At 42.3% G+C, this 18,148-nt stretch overlaps 1 protein-coding gene across 2 annotated transcripts in view; it reads right to left on the reverse strand.

Annotated features, from left to right (window-relative positions):
- LOC131682957 (cartilage oligomeric matrix protein) overlaps nt 1-18,148 on the reverse strand; it is a 1,738,261-nt gene that overhangs the window by 1,029,638 nt on the left and 690,475 nt on the right. For both annotated transcript variants that reach the window (XM_058964790.1, XM_058964792.1), the window contains 4 exons: nt 11,671-11,824; nt 11,435-11,581; nt 11,200-11,379; nt 11,019-11,136 (listed from right to left, as the gene is read on the reverse strand). In XM_058964790.1, the coding sequence (XP_058820773.1) occupies nt 11,019-11,136; nt 11,200-11,379; nt 11,435-11,581; nt 11,671-11,824 (599 nt within the window). The remainder of the gene's footprint in view (nt 1-11,018; nt 11,137-11,199; nt 11,380-11,434; nt 11,582-11,670; nt 11,825-18,148) is intronic.

Genomic DNA, 18,148 nt, shown 5'->3' on the forward strand with positions numbered 1-18,148 from the left:
TAAATACAAAAATCCATAGAAATTGATGTCAGCTACATTTCCTGGAAGCACAAAATTTTAAACTCTTGAAAATTACAATAATTAGGAAAAAATAAAGACATTTTATTTAATCAACAAATATTTAAATTCAATTCGGTGTGCTATGAAATTTGATGGACCTAATCGATTGGCTACAAACTACATTTTCCTGTAGATGCCTGTGATTTTCTTTGTAATTTTTAGAATGAATACAATGACTGATTTTATGAGCCCCGTTGTGTATTTAGGACTGACGAAATCTGAAGATATTGGTTTCAGATTGTTTGGCACTATCTAAGGTATGAAATAAAACCCTAAAATACTCTTCGGAATCAGTCTATTATCGCATCAGTTTGAAAAAAAGATTGAATTTTTTTGATACTTCAGGAACATCGGCATTTTGAATTCTTAACATGCTTACTCAAAGGCTTTCGTTTTGATTCTATCGTGTAACATAGGGGAATTCAATCAGAAGACGTCTTAAATATGGTTGACAAGATCGGCTCAAAAAGCTGACAAACTCTGTTGTAGAAAAAATCGGAAGTAGACAAACACGGGGACGAATAAAATAGGATCTTCACTGTAGTCAGCATTGTGCACCGCTCTGAAAGAACAGCGCTAATAATTTTTTACGAACAAGATGCATTGAACAGCCTTTAACCTTCCAGCAGTCGCGCTAGTGCACTGAGTGCACGCTGCTCTGAAAATCTAGCAAAATCGTTTTAGGGCTCCGGCGGCTGCTCGTTCAGTGGGTCATAAGTGCGACTTCCGGAGGGTTAAGCGACTCGGTAGATTGCCGAACAATGGCCAAATGAAGATCCTGGATTATGTTTCCACCAAAAAAACAAGAGAAAAAATTTACTGTGCGACGATGTATAACAAACTGAATCATTTAATGAACAAGCATATTTAAAGCCAAAATATCAAAGAACCAAGATTCAACTAGTTTCTGATTGGCTCGCTAAATAATATCTCTAGAGCGCATGATGACGATGATGATACTGCTGCTGATTCAACAACGCACGCTTCTTGGTGTCGTGCGCATAAAAAGTTGGGCATTTTTGATATTCGCAACGTATGCAAAATTCATCCCCTTAAGAAATCCATGTTTCAAACTTGTCCAATGCTGGTTCTTTGTTGGACCAACGTTGGGCGACGCCCAGCAGACCGTTCAGCAGGCGGCCATTACTGGATTTGTGTTGAATGGTTTTGAATCAAAATTTTTGGGCTTATCAATGGAATCTAGCATGTTGCTTCTCTTAGAGGATTCCCAAAGTTTTGTTGTTGTATACAAACCAGTGGTGCGTAACTTCAAATTCAGTTGTTATTTCTGTCTGAATTTACCGAAACATAAGTATATTAATCCAAATTAATCGACACAATACTTTAAGGTTGCACAGAGCATGGGCAAAATCCGAAAACGAAAAAAGCAATTTTTTCCACACCGTGTGTTAGATCTTTGTAAAAATCAATCAGCTTATGTAGAATGTTGTTATAGTACTGCTGATTAATTTTTATGAAGGTCCAACAGACGGTGTGAAAAAAACTGCTTTTTTGTTTTCGTTTTTTGCCCCTTCTCTGTTCAAGCTTAACATAAAATAAGTTGGTTATATAACTTATTACATGTCTTACTTTCACTTTATAGAATATAAAGTGATCGATATTCGTCCATAAGTCAAACATTAATGCATTTACCATAGGTCAAACATTGATGCATGTATTTTAGATACTGTTTTTCAACATATAACAAATATATTTCATGAAGAAAAAAAACTTTTTTTTATTCGATTATCCGGACGATTCGATTATTATTATTAAGCGAAATTTTTCTGCACCCTACGGATAATCGAATCTGGTCTGTACTTCTAATCTTTGATTTAACAACATACATAGCTGGTTCAATAGATTTTACTTTTTTATAAATATTTGAGAAATCAAAAATATTTTTCAAATATTTAATTTATATTTGATACTTTGTACATTTACAAAATTTTACCGTTTACTCTAAGTAATTCTTCTATTATTGGATGATTAGTTGCTGCTTGAGCGAAGAGTCATACGAATGAGTATCCGAACACTTTTGTTGTAGTACACAAAGGGGCCAACGGAAATTGAAAACCTGGCAAGGGTATGAAGGCCCTATATTCAATACAAAAAACACAATATATACAAAATCTATTTCCTTATTGCAAACAATAAATTAAATAAAAAAAAATAAAGGGTTGTGTACAGGACACGACCACGGTGACATTAAAAATGTAGCTTTTTTCAAGAGCGTGCAAATGAATTTTATCTATCACACATATCGACTCACGTTGTTGCTCACTCGCTTGTTTTCATATGTTACAATTTGCTATATACCCTCCCCATTAAAACATAATTTATTGAAGGTCATTTAACGGTAATCTATTATTACAATTAATCAAGTATCTCACTAGGTGATTGGCATTATTTGGCTGATCTATCTAGTAAAAATAGGCTGGTCTGTCCAGAAAATATATTCAAAACAAAAGTTCCATATTGAGTACTGTGATGGGAAGCCAACGTCCGCCAACGGAAATATACAGATTCTCCATGAAATATGAAATTTCATTTTCCATTTAAATTTTCAATAATGTACTAACGAACTTAAGTAAACAATCTTAAGGTTAAGTATTTCTTGATCGATTAGTGGTTGAACAAATGAAATTATTTGATAAATTACATTGTTATACAACGTTCGCACTACCAGTTAAAACGGGTTTTTATGCTATCTTGGTGACATTTTTCTTGTTGCTAATTATTATAACGTGTTATAACTCTGTAGTGTGAACATAGTATAAACATTGTATTATTAAACCAATTCTGCAGCGTTTTATGTTATATATGTGTTTTATGTGGTAATAGGACTGACATAATTATATCCTCAGTACAGCGGTTTGTTTCATAATTTAAAACAGATTTATTTTAAAATTTAAATTGGTATACCCAACCGTTCTATTTCTTGTATACTTTAAAACGCGATTAGAACTGTGTTTTAAATACATAGGGCAGGACAGATACTCTGACTGCATAAATTGTGAAGCCAATTTTAAGTCCAGTAACGCTTAAGACATGACTTGAATTTTAATCAAAAAAGAACACCCGCTTAAACTGCTGCTGGGACGGTAAGTTCTGTTTTAAAATTTTTGTGCAGTTTGAAACAAAAGTGTTTGAAATTAGAAAACAAAAAGTTCTGCTGGGAATGTGATTGCTTCCGATGCAATTACACTCAGGTTTTTAATGTAGAATACATTTAAGCTTTCAATATAGGGGTCCCGTTTCAAAATATCGGCTGCGGCGCCGCGTCAGATTTTGAACGTTAGTAACTTTTATCATACTTAACAGAATGATTTGATTTTTAGGCCAATTTGTTGCAGATATGTTCCTCTATGTTGTATTAAAATTTGAAGTATGTATAACATGCACTAATAACAAAAAAATGTGCTTTGAAATTTTTTTCGAAAACGACCCGGAAAAGTGAAAATTTTCAGCCCATCCCGCACAGAGTCGTCACAATAGTGGACCAACCGAAAAATAAAATAATGAAAAGTTTATATATAGGTCCACTACATGTTTGTTCCTATGATTATACGCATTGGGTTGCTTGACGAGAGCAGTTGGTGGGGGAAAGACGGCATATTCCTTTGGTTAGGCCATTAGAAGCCGGACGGAAAGGAAAGGCTCATGCACGGCACGAGAACGAACGAGAAAGCGATTGTAGTGCATATTGGCGCGATTATATAAACATCTGTCGGTCGGTTTTTCTCATCATTCGTATTCGTTCAAGCAATAGCAAGCAGCCAGTCCACCGAAGGAAAGCAGTTGGCGATGACGACGGTCGGAAAAAAGTGCCCCAGCTACTGGTGACTCATCGCAACCCGATCACTAACTGTCGCCCTGCAAGAATTTCGCCCCAATTAAAGGGCAACAGAGCAACTAATCTGTAGGCTATCGTTCCAGCGTCTGGGTCGTGAGATTGTGCAGGACTGCAAAGTCGAGCTACGCTTACAAAGCTCAGTCGTAATGATGCCCCGAGAAGCCAACGATGCCTACTTGGTCGATTTGTTCGAGAATGCAAAATAGTGCGCCAAGCGCATAACTTTTAGGCCAAATACATTAAATTGGCTCAACGTGTCCGCGAGGAGTGCGTCTGAATTATGCTCCCGCAATAGAACAAACGGTTCTTTACAGGACCAATTAATTGTGTTCTAATAAGAGTTAAACTGAAATTTACATTTTATGGTGTACAACAAATAATTTTCAGAAAGCTATATAAGAAATACGATGTGTGCAAAGAAAGAAAGAAAATTTAAATTATCCTCTCTCACTCGTTTTCGTGCACTGCTTTTCCATTCCTTTCTGCTGCTAATACCATCATAATGAAAACGAATGTGCGTATTCTCCCACCATCCCATGGCCAGTGTTGCCACAATTGCATGTCGCTATTACAATTTGAATTATTTTATTGATCCTCTCTAGTATTGATAAAATATAGAACGTGCAAAGTACCCTAGTCGCATGCTTTTATTCGAACTATTTGGCAGCCTCCGTTGATTAACTGCATAAATCGATTTGTTTGTGCAGCAGCTTGCTAGTAGCAAACTAAATTGCCTTTATCAGCGCTACCAAATAACACAAAAGAATTTAAATTTGTGAAAATCTTTTCCTTCCTTCTTTTCAAATCTGCAACATTCTTTGAAAATATTGTTGGAATGTTGTTATTGAAAAACTGAACATGCAAGTTTGCTAGCACTGGCCACTAGATTGAAGGCGGTGGAAAGACAGAATATTCGTTTTGGTTATGCTAGTATTGGTAGCCGAACGGAAAGGAAAGCACAGGAATGGCACGAAAACGAGCGAGACAGCGATAGTAGTGCTTTCTCGTGTGTTCATATATGAATGTTTTTCTCATCATTCGTATTCGTTCAAGCACTAGCAAGCAGCCAGTCCACCGAAGGAAAGCAGTTGGCGATGACGACGGTCGGAAAAAGTGCCCCAGCTACTGATGACTCATCGCAACGCGATCAGGAACTGTCGCCCTGCAAGAATTTCGCCCCAACTAAAGGGCAACAGAGCAACTAATCTGTAGGCTATCGTTCCAGCGTCTGGGCCGTGAGATTGTGCAGGACTGCAAAGTCGAGCTACGCTTACAAAGCTCAGTCGTAATGATACCCCGAGAAGCCAACGATGCCTACTTGGTCGGTTTGTTCGAGAATGCAAAATAGTGCGCCAAGCGCATAACTTTCGTTTTGGTTATGCTAGTATTGGTAGCCGAACGGAAAGGAAAGGCACAGGAATGGCACGAAAACGAGCGAGAGAGCGATAGTAGTGCTTTCTCGTGTGTTCATATACGAATGTTTTTCTCATCATTCGTATTCGTTCAAGCACTAGCAAGCAGCCAGTCCACCGGAGGAAAGCAGTTGGCAATGATGACGGTCCGCAAAAGTGCCCCAGCTACTGGTAGCCCATCGCAACTAACTACCGATCAGGAACTGTCGCCATGCCAGTATTTCGCCCCAACTAAAGGGCAACGGAGCAACTAATCTGCCGGATAACATTCCAGCGTCTGGTTCGTGAGGTTGTGTATTACTTCAAAGTCGAGCTACGCTTACAAAACTCAGGCGTAATGAAGCCAGTGATGCCTACTTGGTCGGTTTGTTTGAGGATACAAAATAGAGCGCCAAGTACGTAACTTTCTCGAAATCAAACTGGCTCACTGTGTCCGCTGGGAGTGGGCGTAAATTACAATAAAAGCAACGGTTCTTTTCAGGACCAATCAATTGTGTTCTAGTGAGAGTTAAACTGAAACTTTCATTTTAAGATGTGTAACAAATTTTCAACAAGCAACATAATACGTTATGTGGAAAGAAGTAGCTTGCACACGGAACAAAAATTTAAATTATCCTTTCGCTCGTTTCGTGCACTGCTTTTCCATTCCTTTCTACTGTTATTATCAGAATTACCAAAACGAATGTGCGTGTTCCCTCACCATCCCTCTAGTGATCAGTGTTGCTTCAATTGCATGTGTTTAAGAGAAATGTTGAAGTCGCATGCTTCTATTCGAGCTTTTTGGCAGCCTCCGTGAACTAACTGCATTGAATGATTTTTTTGTGCAGCTCCGTGCTAGTAGCAAACAAAATGGCCCTACCAGTGTCTGATTCGTGAGATTGTGCAGGATTTCAAAGTCGAGCTAAGCTTATAAAGTTCAGCCGTAATGGTACCCGAAGAAGCCAGTCTTGTCGTTTTGTTCGAGGCTACAAAACAGTTCGCCAGGCACGTAACTATCATGCTAAATATATCCAACGATCCAGCGCATCACCATCAACACCAACGCCGATACCAAAGGTTCTTTTCAGAACCACCATTATTACCATAGAGAATTATTTGAAAATTTCCCATTCAAACGTGATTCTGTTGAATATTATTAGATTTAAATTAACGTCTCGAATTGAAATCACGACGCTTCGGTTATGTCACAGACATTACCCACCCATCTTTTTTTATTGTGACCACGACTAACGGTTTAATATAGACACCCCATTTCAATATTTCGGTAGGAACAGAAGGTCGAGTTTGGAAAGTTTGTAACTTTCATTGTACTTAACCAAATTACACAATGTTCGCACTAATGATTCAGAAATATGACCAGGAATCTTCTATTAGATTTGTAAGTATGTATAATTTACATGAATAAAGAAAAATTGATTTTCAGGAATCAATTATTATCTGTTCTGCCATTGGCCAGTACTATGCGACTTCCTCATGCTAACAATTCATTTCATCGCTAGCCATCTCCCTCGCCAAGGCCAACAACGCCAACAAAAACGGTCCTTTTCAGGACCACCATCATTTTTTTAAAGAATAATTTGAAATATTCCTCGCCCAAATCACCTTTTGTCCGAAAATTCCAATGAGTATCAACATATTTGAAGAACGTGTTCCTTATGTATTCTACATCTCTCCGGTTATGTCGCAGACATTACCCACCCATCTTTTTTACGCGGGGGATACAGGCCGCGTAAATGAAAACCGCGTAAATTTCAAAATCCGCTTAAAAAAATACCGTGCAAAAAAACCACGTAAAAAACCTGAGTGTACTCTCCTATATAAAATATTACGCTGCTGAACAGTGCAATAACTACAGAAGCACGTTGTCAGATGCCTTACTGATAAAAAACAACCGAAATATATCACATATAACCGAAATATGAAACTTATGAAAGCCAATATGCTCTTTACCCTACGCTACTACAAAGCGCCGTAAACATGGATTAACAAGTTACAACGCACACGCATGCATAAAACTAAATATATTTTTTCAAGCGCAACACTCTCAAGCAGCACACATAAGTCGCATCCTGCCGTATTGAATTTAATCCAAACCACCCCACCCACCCACTTTGCAAATCTATCTGTGACACCGTGCTGGTACCCGAAAAATCCGCACGCGGCCACCGCTGCCGAAAATGCTTAGCGTCTACCGCTTAGTGTAGCGTCCAGACGCTACAGCCACGATCTTACCCGTTCGACATAAGAACAAAAACTGATTCAAACGTGTACGCGTCACCTCTATTTATAAACTAACCGTATATGGTTGAGTCGCTTAGGTGCGAGTGTGTGCAAATGCCAACGTTACCGAAAATCGATAGCGCTTATTGCATCGCCCGGAGACGATGTTTCTCGTATGGGATATTAGCAACAACTGATTTAAACGGACATGCGTCGCTTCTATTTATGACTTTTCGTGTTTGATTGAGCCACTAAGGTACCCTCTAATGACGGCTGTGTCTGAGAAATCTGCCTCACGAATGGTAATTTTCCCGTTTTTCGTGAACTTTTTAATTTTACCAATTTCCAAAAGTCTACTTTTATTGGAGAGATATTAAACTATTACCAATATTTAAGTCAAGTGTTTCTGAATCGGTTGGTGTATGAATGATTAAAATCCATCTAGTAATATCGGAGTTATAAGCGTGCAAACCTTACATAGTTTCGTTACATGGGAGATAGTTTAGATTTTAGAATGACACCTATCCCCAGATAGTGGAGTAAGACATTTTTAATGTCAAAAATATCTGATGTTTTCTCCAGGTATTTATTTCATAAACGAATTTCACCTCAAATCGTGTACGAGCTGCAGAGATCATAAACTTTAAAATAATGTTCAAGAACAAATAATAAATTACTCACCGATAAGGCACTCAACCGTATCTATGTATTACTGAAATCCGTCCAAGATATCCACAGTTGTATCAGCGGACACTTCTTTCACCACAACATGTTCGGCAATTTTTACGACGAACATTTAACTTTTAATTTTTAGCAAAATGGTGGTAATTGTTGATAACGCTAGCAATATACAATATCTGCCAATAATTTTTCTGTTGAACCGACAATATATTTCAAATAAATTTTTTTTTTCGGATTAACAAACAAACATTTTTTTATTAAACTTTAAGTATTTTTTTCGTATAAAAAATCGAATTGTTGAGTTGAAAAATGATATATTTGGTTCAACTACACGAAATTACTCTGCGTGTACAAGAAAATATTCAAAAATGTCGTTATTCACCGTTAAATTGAAGCATACCATACCACTTTTATAGAAATCCAATCTCACAAATTGCAATATCCTAAGTTCTACGGATAATGCTTTACAACTATTGGTGCTCAAATGAAAGGTAATGGTCTCAATTATTAGTTGTACTTGTTTTTGTGAGCGAATTTTGTAATAATATTTCAGTTGAATAACGTTTTCAATCACACTTCAACTGATTGTGTCCATCCATGTTAATGGTTGGCAACACAAGAATCACACAATTTGCATCGAAACTTAAAGAAATATGCCAAGCTTGAATGAGTAGTAATTATTTGCAGGTAAGTTCTATTAAATTCAACTTCATCAATCCATGATTAAATTTTCATTAAATTGTGCTATGATTTGCTACATGAACGTCTATATCTAATGAAATTGATAAGCAATCGTTGAAAATCGCTATTCACCGTCCGAGCAGCGCCTGCGAGATGCGCATACAGCGCAACGAACAAGAACCCATATCTGCTTCGATAAAATGTCCCAACAAAAGTTTGTCATGATCGCAAGGAACTAGGGACAAAAACAAAGAAGAATTTTGTTGCTCTTCTGTGTGGACAAGCCTACTGAAACACGCATGGTTGTCACGAATAAACTTTCTCTGCAATGTATCATTCTCTCACAACACATGCAACATTGCTTTATCTCAACTTCTCTTGGTGTGTACATTTCTTGCTTCAGAGGGTTGTGTGTTGCTGCGCGACAGAACAAACTGTATCTCGCATACTGTGTGTATCGTTTGTTTTGGTAAAATAATCGCAGGAAATTGACTCCCTGCTCTCTCCTACAGAAAGTTTCATTAAAATCTAAGAGGGTGCTGCCAACTCCGAATACGATTTGGCACGAAATTTGTCTTTAACCTTACAAATATGGGTATTTTCGGATTGGGATTGACAAGTACATGACGGAAATCGATGTCTTGAGCCATTTCGTAATCCAAAGTGGCGACTTCCGGTTTAGATAAATTCTCTATAATCTCAACAGTATGGGTATTTTCTGGATTGGATAATTATAGAGTAGCTATAGATTTAGTAATTAGTGGTGTTATGTTTATACTCTTGCTCAACCGGTAGCTGATCTTGGCCTTCAAAATAACGTCATTGCTCGATTTTCATCATTTCCTTGTCAAGCCCGTTCCAAACATAGCTACAGTGAAAACCATTTTTTATCAGCCCGTTGGTGAATTTTTGGCTGATAAAACAGACACACCTCTACTTATTTTAAGAAGAAATGCAAAAATTAAAAAATTGTTCATTTTTATCATTTGCTTGTCAATGCCACTCCAAAAATATTCATATTGTTAGGGTTATCGAGAATTTTTCTCAACTGGAAGTCGCCATCTTGGATTTCAAAAAGGTTCCAGTTATCCATTTTCATCATCTACTTGTCAAGTCCATTCCAAAAATACCCACATTGTTATGGTTATCGGGGTTTTTTCGCAACCGGAGGTCGCAATCTTGAATTTCAAAAAGGTTCCAGTTATTCATTTTCAGCATCTACTTGTCAAGCCCGTTCCAAAAATATTCATATTGTCATGGTTATGGAGAATTTTTCTCAACCGAAAGTCGCCATCTTGGATTACAAAAAGGTTCCATTTGTCCATTTCCATCTACTTGTCAAGCCCGTTCCATAAATACCCATATTATTATGGTTATCGAGAATATGGCTCAACCAACGAATTTTAATAAGAATGTGCAGCAAACTTTTGTTACGAACTAAATCCCAAATAACAAACACTTTTTTTACGAACTAATTCAATTTACAAACCCCCGGTTTGGTTCGTAAATGGAGGTTTCAGTGTAGCAATTAACCGAATCATGTAAGCAATAGGAATGAAAACTCATCACTTGTGGTCGAACACTCAGTATATTGAATTTAAAATGTAATGTAAACTAAACAATATAATCAAAATTCACAATATATCTAAAGAAATTAAAAATTCATTGTAGAATAATATAGCTTTATGCATGAGAAAATGATAAAATATGAATGACACATGCTCTTAAACGCCATCTTGTTGTATTCTGGCTAAGATCGCAAATATTCCGTTTAACTCCTGAGAATTCTTCACATTAGGAAAATTGACAAAATGTATGCAGGGGTTTAATCCTGGAAGTTGGCTGAGAAACATACCGAAAAGGCGGAAATTGTCATAACCAACCAAGCGATGATAGTAAGGATCATGTGTAGGACTGCTACAAACTGTATTTTGCGGATCAGTTACAACAAATCTTTAAACTAAAATAATTGATCCTTAATAGAAATAACCTCTAAGTTGCAACTCTGAGCAGTTCTTGATAAACCAAATTTGCTATACGCGACTCTAGAACTGTTGAGCTATAGTGCAATAATATTCAACTACAACTACAAAATAAATAATATTTACGAGAAACACGGTCTATCCGCACAAGATACTCCAGGTTTGCAACTTATTCCATCTCCAATGTATCCCCGTGGGCAATGCCCACACCTAATTCCAGTCTGCGTGTCGTAGCAGTGTACACCTATGTTGACGAAAAATGTTGAATTAAGCGCGCCATGAATTCAAATTTAACATGTATAATTACCAGGAAAGCAAGGGTTGTTGCTTTGGCAGTTTTCGCGTAAAGCTCCAGGTCCCTTTTGACAACCAGCACAATTCTCAATTAAACTTCGTAGATGTTGAATTTCCTCCCTCTGTTGTCTAACTTCTTCGCGTAACTCTCTAACCAGGACAATCATCTCGTTGAGAGACTTGGATAAATTTTCTGGAGTAATAACTTCAATTAACACTGGTTAATTTATTGTTCAATTTTGTATTACCGTCGCAATCTCCATGAAGAATTGGTATGTCTCCTCTCGTGTTAGCACTTCTAATTCCGTAGCGTTCATCGCGGAATTTTTCGTTCCCTCGATGCCAATTTCGCACGTCTCGCTTTTTATTTTTCTCGTGAGGAACGCCATCTTCACCTGCAGGGAAAAAATACTGTCGTGAATTACTATAGATTACGTGATTTTGTAGTTCACGAATTCGTTTGTGCTAGATTGTCAGGTCTTACCTTTCTCGTACACGGATTTTTTGTTTTTGAGTAACTTATTCGCTGATCCTGATTTTATGAATTGCTTCCGTTTCAATAAGTTTTGACAACTTGTTCTAGAAAGAGCATTTTCAACCGAAGAATCCAAATGCAGTGGATACTTTCGTTCTCTAAACTGAAATAATGACATGTCGAAAAAATAAAATTATGTTAGGTTTCTTTCATTATGAAGTGAAATCATCCCTGTATCTGTTCTATAGCCGAAACAAATAAAAACAAGATTGTTGAACAAGACACATTGGTAGAAACCCGGATGATATGTTATATATCTGTTACATTTGGAAATTTGGTTATGGCGGGGAATAGAGTTGGGTGGGTATGGATGTTTTCGTAGCCGGACTCGACTCGAACTCAAATATTATTTTTGTAGGCAGATTTAAAAATCTTCAAAAACCTGGTCTGTAGTGTATTGATGTATTGGCGCTGTGTAGGAGTCACGACTCACGTTCGTGCCTAACCACTAAAACACTCCTTACTCTTTTGTTCGCCCTTCTTCCCCAGGGAACTACATCAAGATATTACCTCTTTCTTCTGTTCTATCTCGGAGCCTCACTTTGATTAATGAAATTGCTCAACCTCTGAGCTTTAACCCTCAAGAGCCCAATTTTTTTTGGTATGAAAAAACTTTTGTAGGTGGGCTTTGCGATGAGAAAAAAAGAAAATAATGTTGATAACTCTTGTAAGTAATGTTTTTTGCCTTTCTCATATAAAGAAAGGCTATGCAATGACTGTAAAAATCGACTTTTTAACCGAGGCCCGGAGGGCCGAGTGTCATACACCATTCGATTCACTGTATCGGTTTTGTTGGCTATTTTCGGTAAATTTGAGACTAAGAGAAACGAAAGCAATGAAATTGAAAGACGGATAGGTATTCTAGAGCGAATCAGTTATAAACTTAGAACGGAAAACTAGAACTAGGCAGGCTCATATGGGCATGATCGAAAGGAAATGTGAAGAATTCTTTGCCTTATGCAGAGTAGGAGTTGGGCTTTGCACCCAAGTCTACCGCATGGTCTATGGTAGAACATAACTCATCATCATGTTTTACCGCCGACGCCGGCCGTCGAGAATTCTTCACATTTCCTTTCGATCATGCCCATATGAGCCTGCCTAGTTCTAGTTTTCCGTTCTAAGTTTATAACTGATTCGCTCTAGAATACCTATCCGTCTTTCAATTTCATTGCTTTCGTTTCTCTTAGTCTCAAATTTGCCGAAAATAGCCAACAAAATCGATACAGCAGAACCTTGCGGCAATTAAAACATAGTAACACCATTCGATTCAGTTCGTCGAGATCGGCAAATGTCTGTGTGTATGTATGTGTGTGTATGTGTGTATGTGTGTATGTGTGTATGTGTTTTTTTTTTTTTTACAATGGAGAAGACCTTTATGTCCTAGCCCAGTACACGTGCTAACGGTAGGGTCCAATCTACCACACGGGGTGCACTGGGGGCGTGTCGGACTCAAATGGTGACCAGCCATTAATACCGACTAAACTCCATTGGGCTCCGCCATCATTCCTCCCAGGAACTACCTCTCGGTATTACTTCTGGGGGGATGGCTGTACTGAATGTACTCATTCACTCTCACTCGCGCGATCATACATCCTGTATGAGGCTTACTTGGGTGCTCTCTCAATCACACTTTGATTCACTCTCAAACACTCCCACATGAGGCTGACTTTTGTGCTCACCTTTTACGTTCCATGCGAGGCTGACTTGTGTGCTCACCTTACTCATTCCTTGCTAGGCTTACTTTTGTGCTCGCCCTACCCATCCATGTGAGGCTGACTTGGGTGCTCACCCTATCACCTGATTCACTCTCATTCGTGCCACTCTATTGTACCTTTGTCACTCCCTCTGGCATCCCATGTGGGACATTTTTCTTAGGCCCCACTTCTGACATACCATGCGAGGCTGACTTTTGTGCTCACCTTTTTCATTCCTTGCTAGGCTGACTTTTGTGCTAGCCTCTACCAATCTGTGAGGCTGACTTTTATGCTCACCCTTAACATGCCGTGTGAGACTGACTTGGATGCTCACCCTTTCACTCCTCTGCCACGCCATGAGGCATCGATAGCTTAGTTCCAACATACTACGCTACGACCCTCCCGTCTTGGCATGAGGCAGTCCACTTATACGCCTATACACTCACTCTTCTGTCTTGCTTCGGGGTGGCTGGGTTTACCCCTTACGCGGTTGCCATTCGCTGCGCCAACCTACCTCGGCATGAACAGACCATTCACTCTCTTATTTTGCGCTTGGCCTTTTTCGCTCCAACTAACCAATCACTAGTTAGCCGTGCCCGCCGTCTGTTGCTCGGTTCGCCAGATTACCTGTAGCCTACTGGCAATCTGGATGGTAGCAGCCGAGACTGCGTTCCACTTCTCCACCGTTTGACACATCCGCTGAATAAGGGTATCCGGGGTTGTGTCCCAGCCACAGACGTCAAGCATTGCTCTTCTTTCGACGTCGAACCGATGACATACGAACAGTATGTGCTCGGCAGTTTCATCTACACCTGGGCAGTCCGGGCAGACTGGGACCTCCGCGTGTCCGAACCTGTGGAGGTACTGACGGAAACAGCCATGGCCTGACAGGAATTGTGTCAGGTGGAAGTGAACTTCCCCATGGGGTCTTCCCACCCAGCTCGATATGCTAGGTATCAGCCGGTGGGTCCACCTACCTTTCGAGGAGTTGTCCCACTCACGCTGCCATCTGGCGACCGAGGTCACCCTGGTGCGCTCGCGGGCTCCCCTATTTCCACGTAGCTCAAAGCACTCCTCATCTTCCCGAATGACCAGCCCGACTGGCATCATGCTCGCTATCACGCAGGATGCATCGTGTGATACCGTGCGGTAGGCAGATATCACTCTGAGGCACATCACGCGGTAGGTGCTCTCCAGTTTCTGTAGGTAACTGGTTACCCTCAGTGCTCTTGACCATGACGGGCCGCCGTACCTGAGGATAGATACGGCAACGCCTGCCAGTAACCTACGTCTACTGGCTCACACCTTTGAGCTGTTGGACATCATTCTCGATAGTGCCGCAACAGCAGTCGACGCTCTCTTGCACGTATAGTCGACATGGCTGCCGAAGGTCAGCTTGTCGTCTATAATGACTCCGAGAGACTTCAGACTTCGCTGTGAAGTGATCGCGACTTCTCCCACATGGATAACTGCATGTTGTGCCGACTTGCGGTTGTTGACGATAACTACCTCCGTCTTATGATGAGCGAGCTCCAGGCCTCTCGCGCTCATCCATTCCTCCACCGTGCTAATCGCGTGTTCTGCGGTTAGTTCTACCTCAGGAATTGACTCCCCGTAGACCTCCAAGGTTACGTCGTCGGCAAAGCCGACGATCTTGACCCCAGGAGGGAACTTCAGTCTCAGAACCCCGTCATACATGAGGTTCCATAGCACCGGGCCTAGGATCGAGCCCTGCGGGACTCCGGCGGTAATCGGAACCCTTTTCTGACCGGCATCGGTCTCGTATAGCAGTACGCGGTTTTGGAAGTAACTTTCCAGGATCCGGTACAGACCCACCGGTAGGCTAAGCCGGTGTAACGAGAGCGCGATGGCATCCCAGCTTGCGCTGTTGAATGCATTCTTCACGTCAAGTGTCACTAACGCACAGTATCGAATACCTCGCCTTTTTCGTTGGATCGCTATCTCGGCAGTATTTATCACTGAGTTGAGAGCGTCCACTGTGGACTTACCCTTCCGAAAGCCAAACTGGTTGCTTGACAGACCGTCCGTACCTTCCGCGTACGGGGTTAGACTGTTGAGGATGATCCTCTCAAGCAGTTTGCCAGTCGTGTCTATCAGACAGATTGGTCTGTACGCCGATGGGTCGCCTGGCGGCTTCCCGGGCTTCGGCAACAGCACCAGTTTCTGCCTTTTCCATCTATCTGTCTCGTAGTGCAGGTGGCCAGGGGCTTGTGGCTCGAGACGGGAAGAGTACTTCGATAATCGTTGCCAACCGGTCCGGAGACCGTTCTGGGGGTGAGGAGCCCCCTTTGGTCTTGGCCATCACAATCCGGTAGGCGTCACCCCACGGATTCGCGTTGGCACTCTCACACAGGTTGTCGAAACACGCTCCCTTGCTGCTTTTAATGGCCTTGTTAAGGGCCAATTTCGCAGCTCGAAATACTTCACGGCGGTTCTCTCTTGCATCCTCGGTGCGAGCTCTTTGCATCCTACGTCTAGCTCTGAGACAGGCTGACCGTAGAGCTGCAATCTCGGCACTCCACCAGTATACCGGGCATCTACCGTTTCTTGGCAGTGTTTTTCTCGGCATAGTGGCGTCGCACGCGCGTGATAGAACAGCTACCAGCGCATCCCCGCTTAAACTGTCGGTGTTGGCCTCCAGTCCCAGGGCCGCGGTGAAAGCTTCGCTGTCGAAGTGATTGGACTTCCACCCGCGTACCTGACAGGGATCTCCCGCCCTCGGATGCTGCACACCATAGTTGATCTTGAAGCGGATTGCTAGATGATCGCTATGGGTGTAGCCTTCGTCTACCCTCCATTCCATGCCTGGAGCCAGACTCGGGCTGGCAAAGGTCAAATCAATCCACGCCTCCACTCCGTTTCTACGGAATGTACTAGCGGAGCCATCATTAGCTAGCACAGTATCGAGTTTCGCAAACGCTTCCATTAGCGCTTGACCCCTGCTATTTGTACAGCGGCTGCCCCACTCCACTGCCCAAGCGTTGAAGTCTCCCGCTATTACTACCGGTTTCCGGCCCACGAGGTCCGACGAGAGCCTGTCGATCATCTGGTAGAACTGTTCTATTGGCCACCTTGGTGGGGCGTAGCAGCTGCAATAGAACACACCATTGATCTTGGCAATCGCCACACCCTCGGCGGAGGGGTGTATTACCTCTTGAACCGGGAACCTTCCCGTTGTACAGATTGCCACCATTCCAGACCCGTCCGACACCCAATTGCCGTTGCCGGCAGGGATGCTGTACGGGTCTGATAAGAGGGCGAGATCTGTCCTCGACTCCGAGACCGACTGCCACAGCAGCTGCTGGGCTGCTGCACAATGGTTAAGATTTAGCTGTGTGACTCTCACGGCTTCTTCTTATTTAACTCGCCGAAGGGACACGAAGGTCCGCCCATGGCATGTTTATGGGCTTGCTTCTTAGCGGTGCAGATAAGGCACTTATATGCCTTAGTGCACCCCCGCTCTTTATGCCCCTCCTCGCCGCATCGACGACATAGCTTGCTCCTGTCTAGGCCTTTGCATTCGTAAGCTTTATGGCCGGATTCTAGGCACCGATAGCACCTGTCCACTGAAGGCGGCTGGGGTATACTAATAGGGCATACCGACCAGCCGATCTTCAGCTTCCCTTTCTCGGTTACCTTTTTGGCATCCGCATTCAGTAGCCTGAGGTAGGCTACTTGGGTGCCAGAGGGTCCGTCCCTCAATCGCACAGAGGCCCGCTCGATTGTGACGCCGCATTGCTCCTTGACGGCTGCGACGACGTCTTCTGCGGTCGCGAACTCGTCCAAGTGCTTGCACTGGAGAGTTGTTTCCGCACCTAGCGACCTGATTTGGGCGCCCTCACCAAGGACCTCTTGGACCAAGGCCTTATATACTGCACTTGATTGTGCGCCTCGCTTCAGCACCAGGAGCATCTCTCCCGTATTGGTGCGTCTTACGCTACGCACATCCTGCCCAAGGGCCGAGAGACTTTCGGCCGCCTTCATCGATTTAAGGACATCGGCGTATTTGTCCTTGTCGGTTTTTAACCACAAGGCTTCGCCTCTGTCCTTGGCCTTCCTCGCAGGCCGCGGTACCTCCGGTTTCGGTGCCGGCTTTTTCTTGGTAACCAGCGTCCAGGGGTTTGAGCCCCCCTGCCCCGGTCGTGTCGGGTTGCTGGTACCATCGCTCTCCACAGCGAGGTCACTCTCGCCCTCGCTTACCTCACCCAGGCGGCGTTTGACCTTGACGGTTGCACGCCGAGTGGTGTCGGTTTTGGCACCCTCTCCTGGCGACTTCCTAGGGCGCTTCGCATTCGATGCCGTCTTGCGATTGCCCTTTCCTTTTCCCTTCGAGGGGAACTCGGTCGTCGCTCCGATCGACGTGGCTGCTCCGTAGAAGGTAAAGGCCACTGTCTGTGAACCTCTATTGACCTTCTCTCTTTCCTCCCTATTGGAGGCCACTGTCTGGGTTTCTCTGTCGGGCCTCTCCCGACATTCCACCCTCTCAACATATGCCTGCTGTTCCTGTCTTGCGACACGAACAGCTTTCCGGAGCTCCAGAAGGCTCAACTTCAACTCCTTGGCTATGTTCTGCTTTGCGCTAGCGAAGTCGATTATAGCATCGAGTTGCTTCGCTACTTTGCGCATCGCAGCTATTGGCCCCTCCGATGCATTGGTAGGGGTATTGCCTACCACTGCTGGGGGGTCACTGGTGCTTTCGGGTGCAGCACTCA

This window comes from Topomyia yanbarensis, chromosome 2 (genome assembly GCF_030247195.1).
Source record: "Topomyia yanbarensis strain Yona2022 chromosome 2, ASM3024719v1, whole genome shotgun sequence".
Classification (NCBI taxonomy): domain Eukaryota; kingdom Metazoa; phylum Arthropoda; class Insecta; order Diptera; family Culicidae; genus Topomyia; species Topomyia yanbarensis.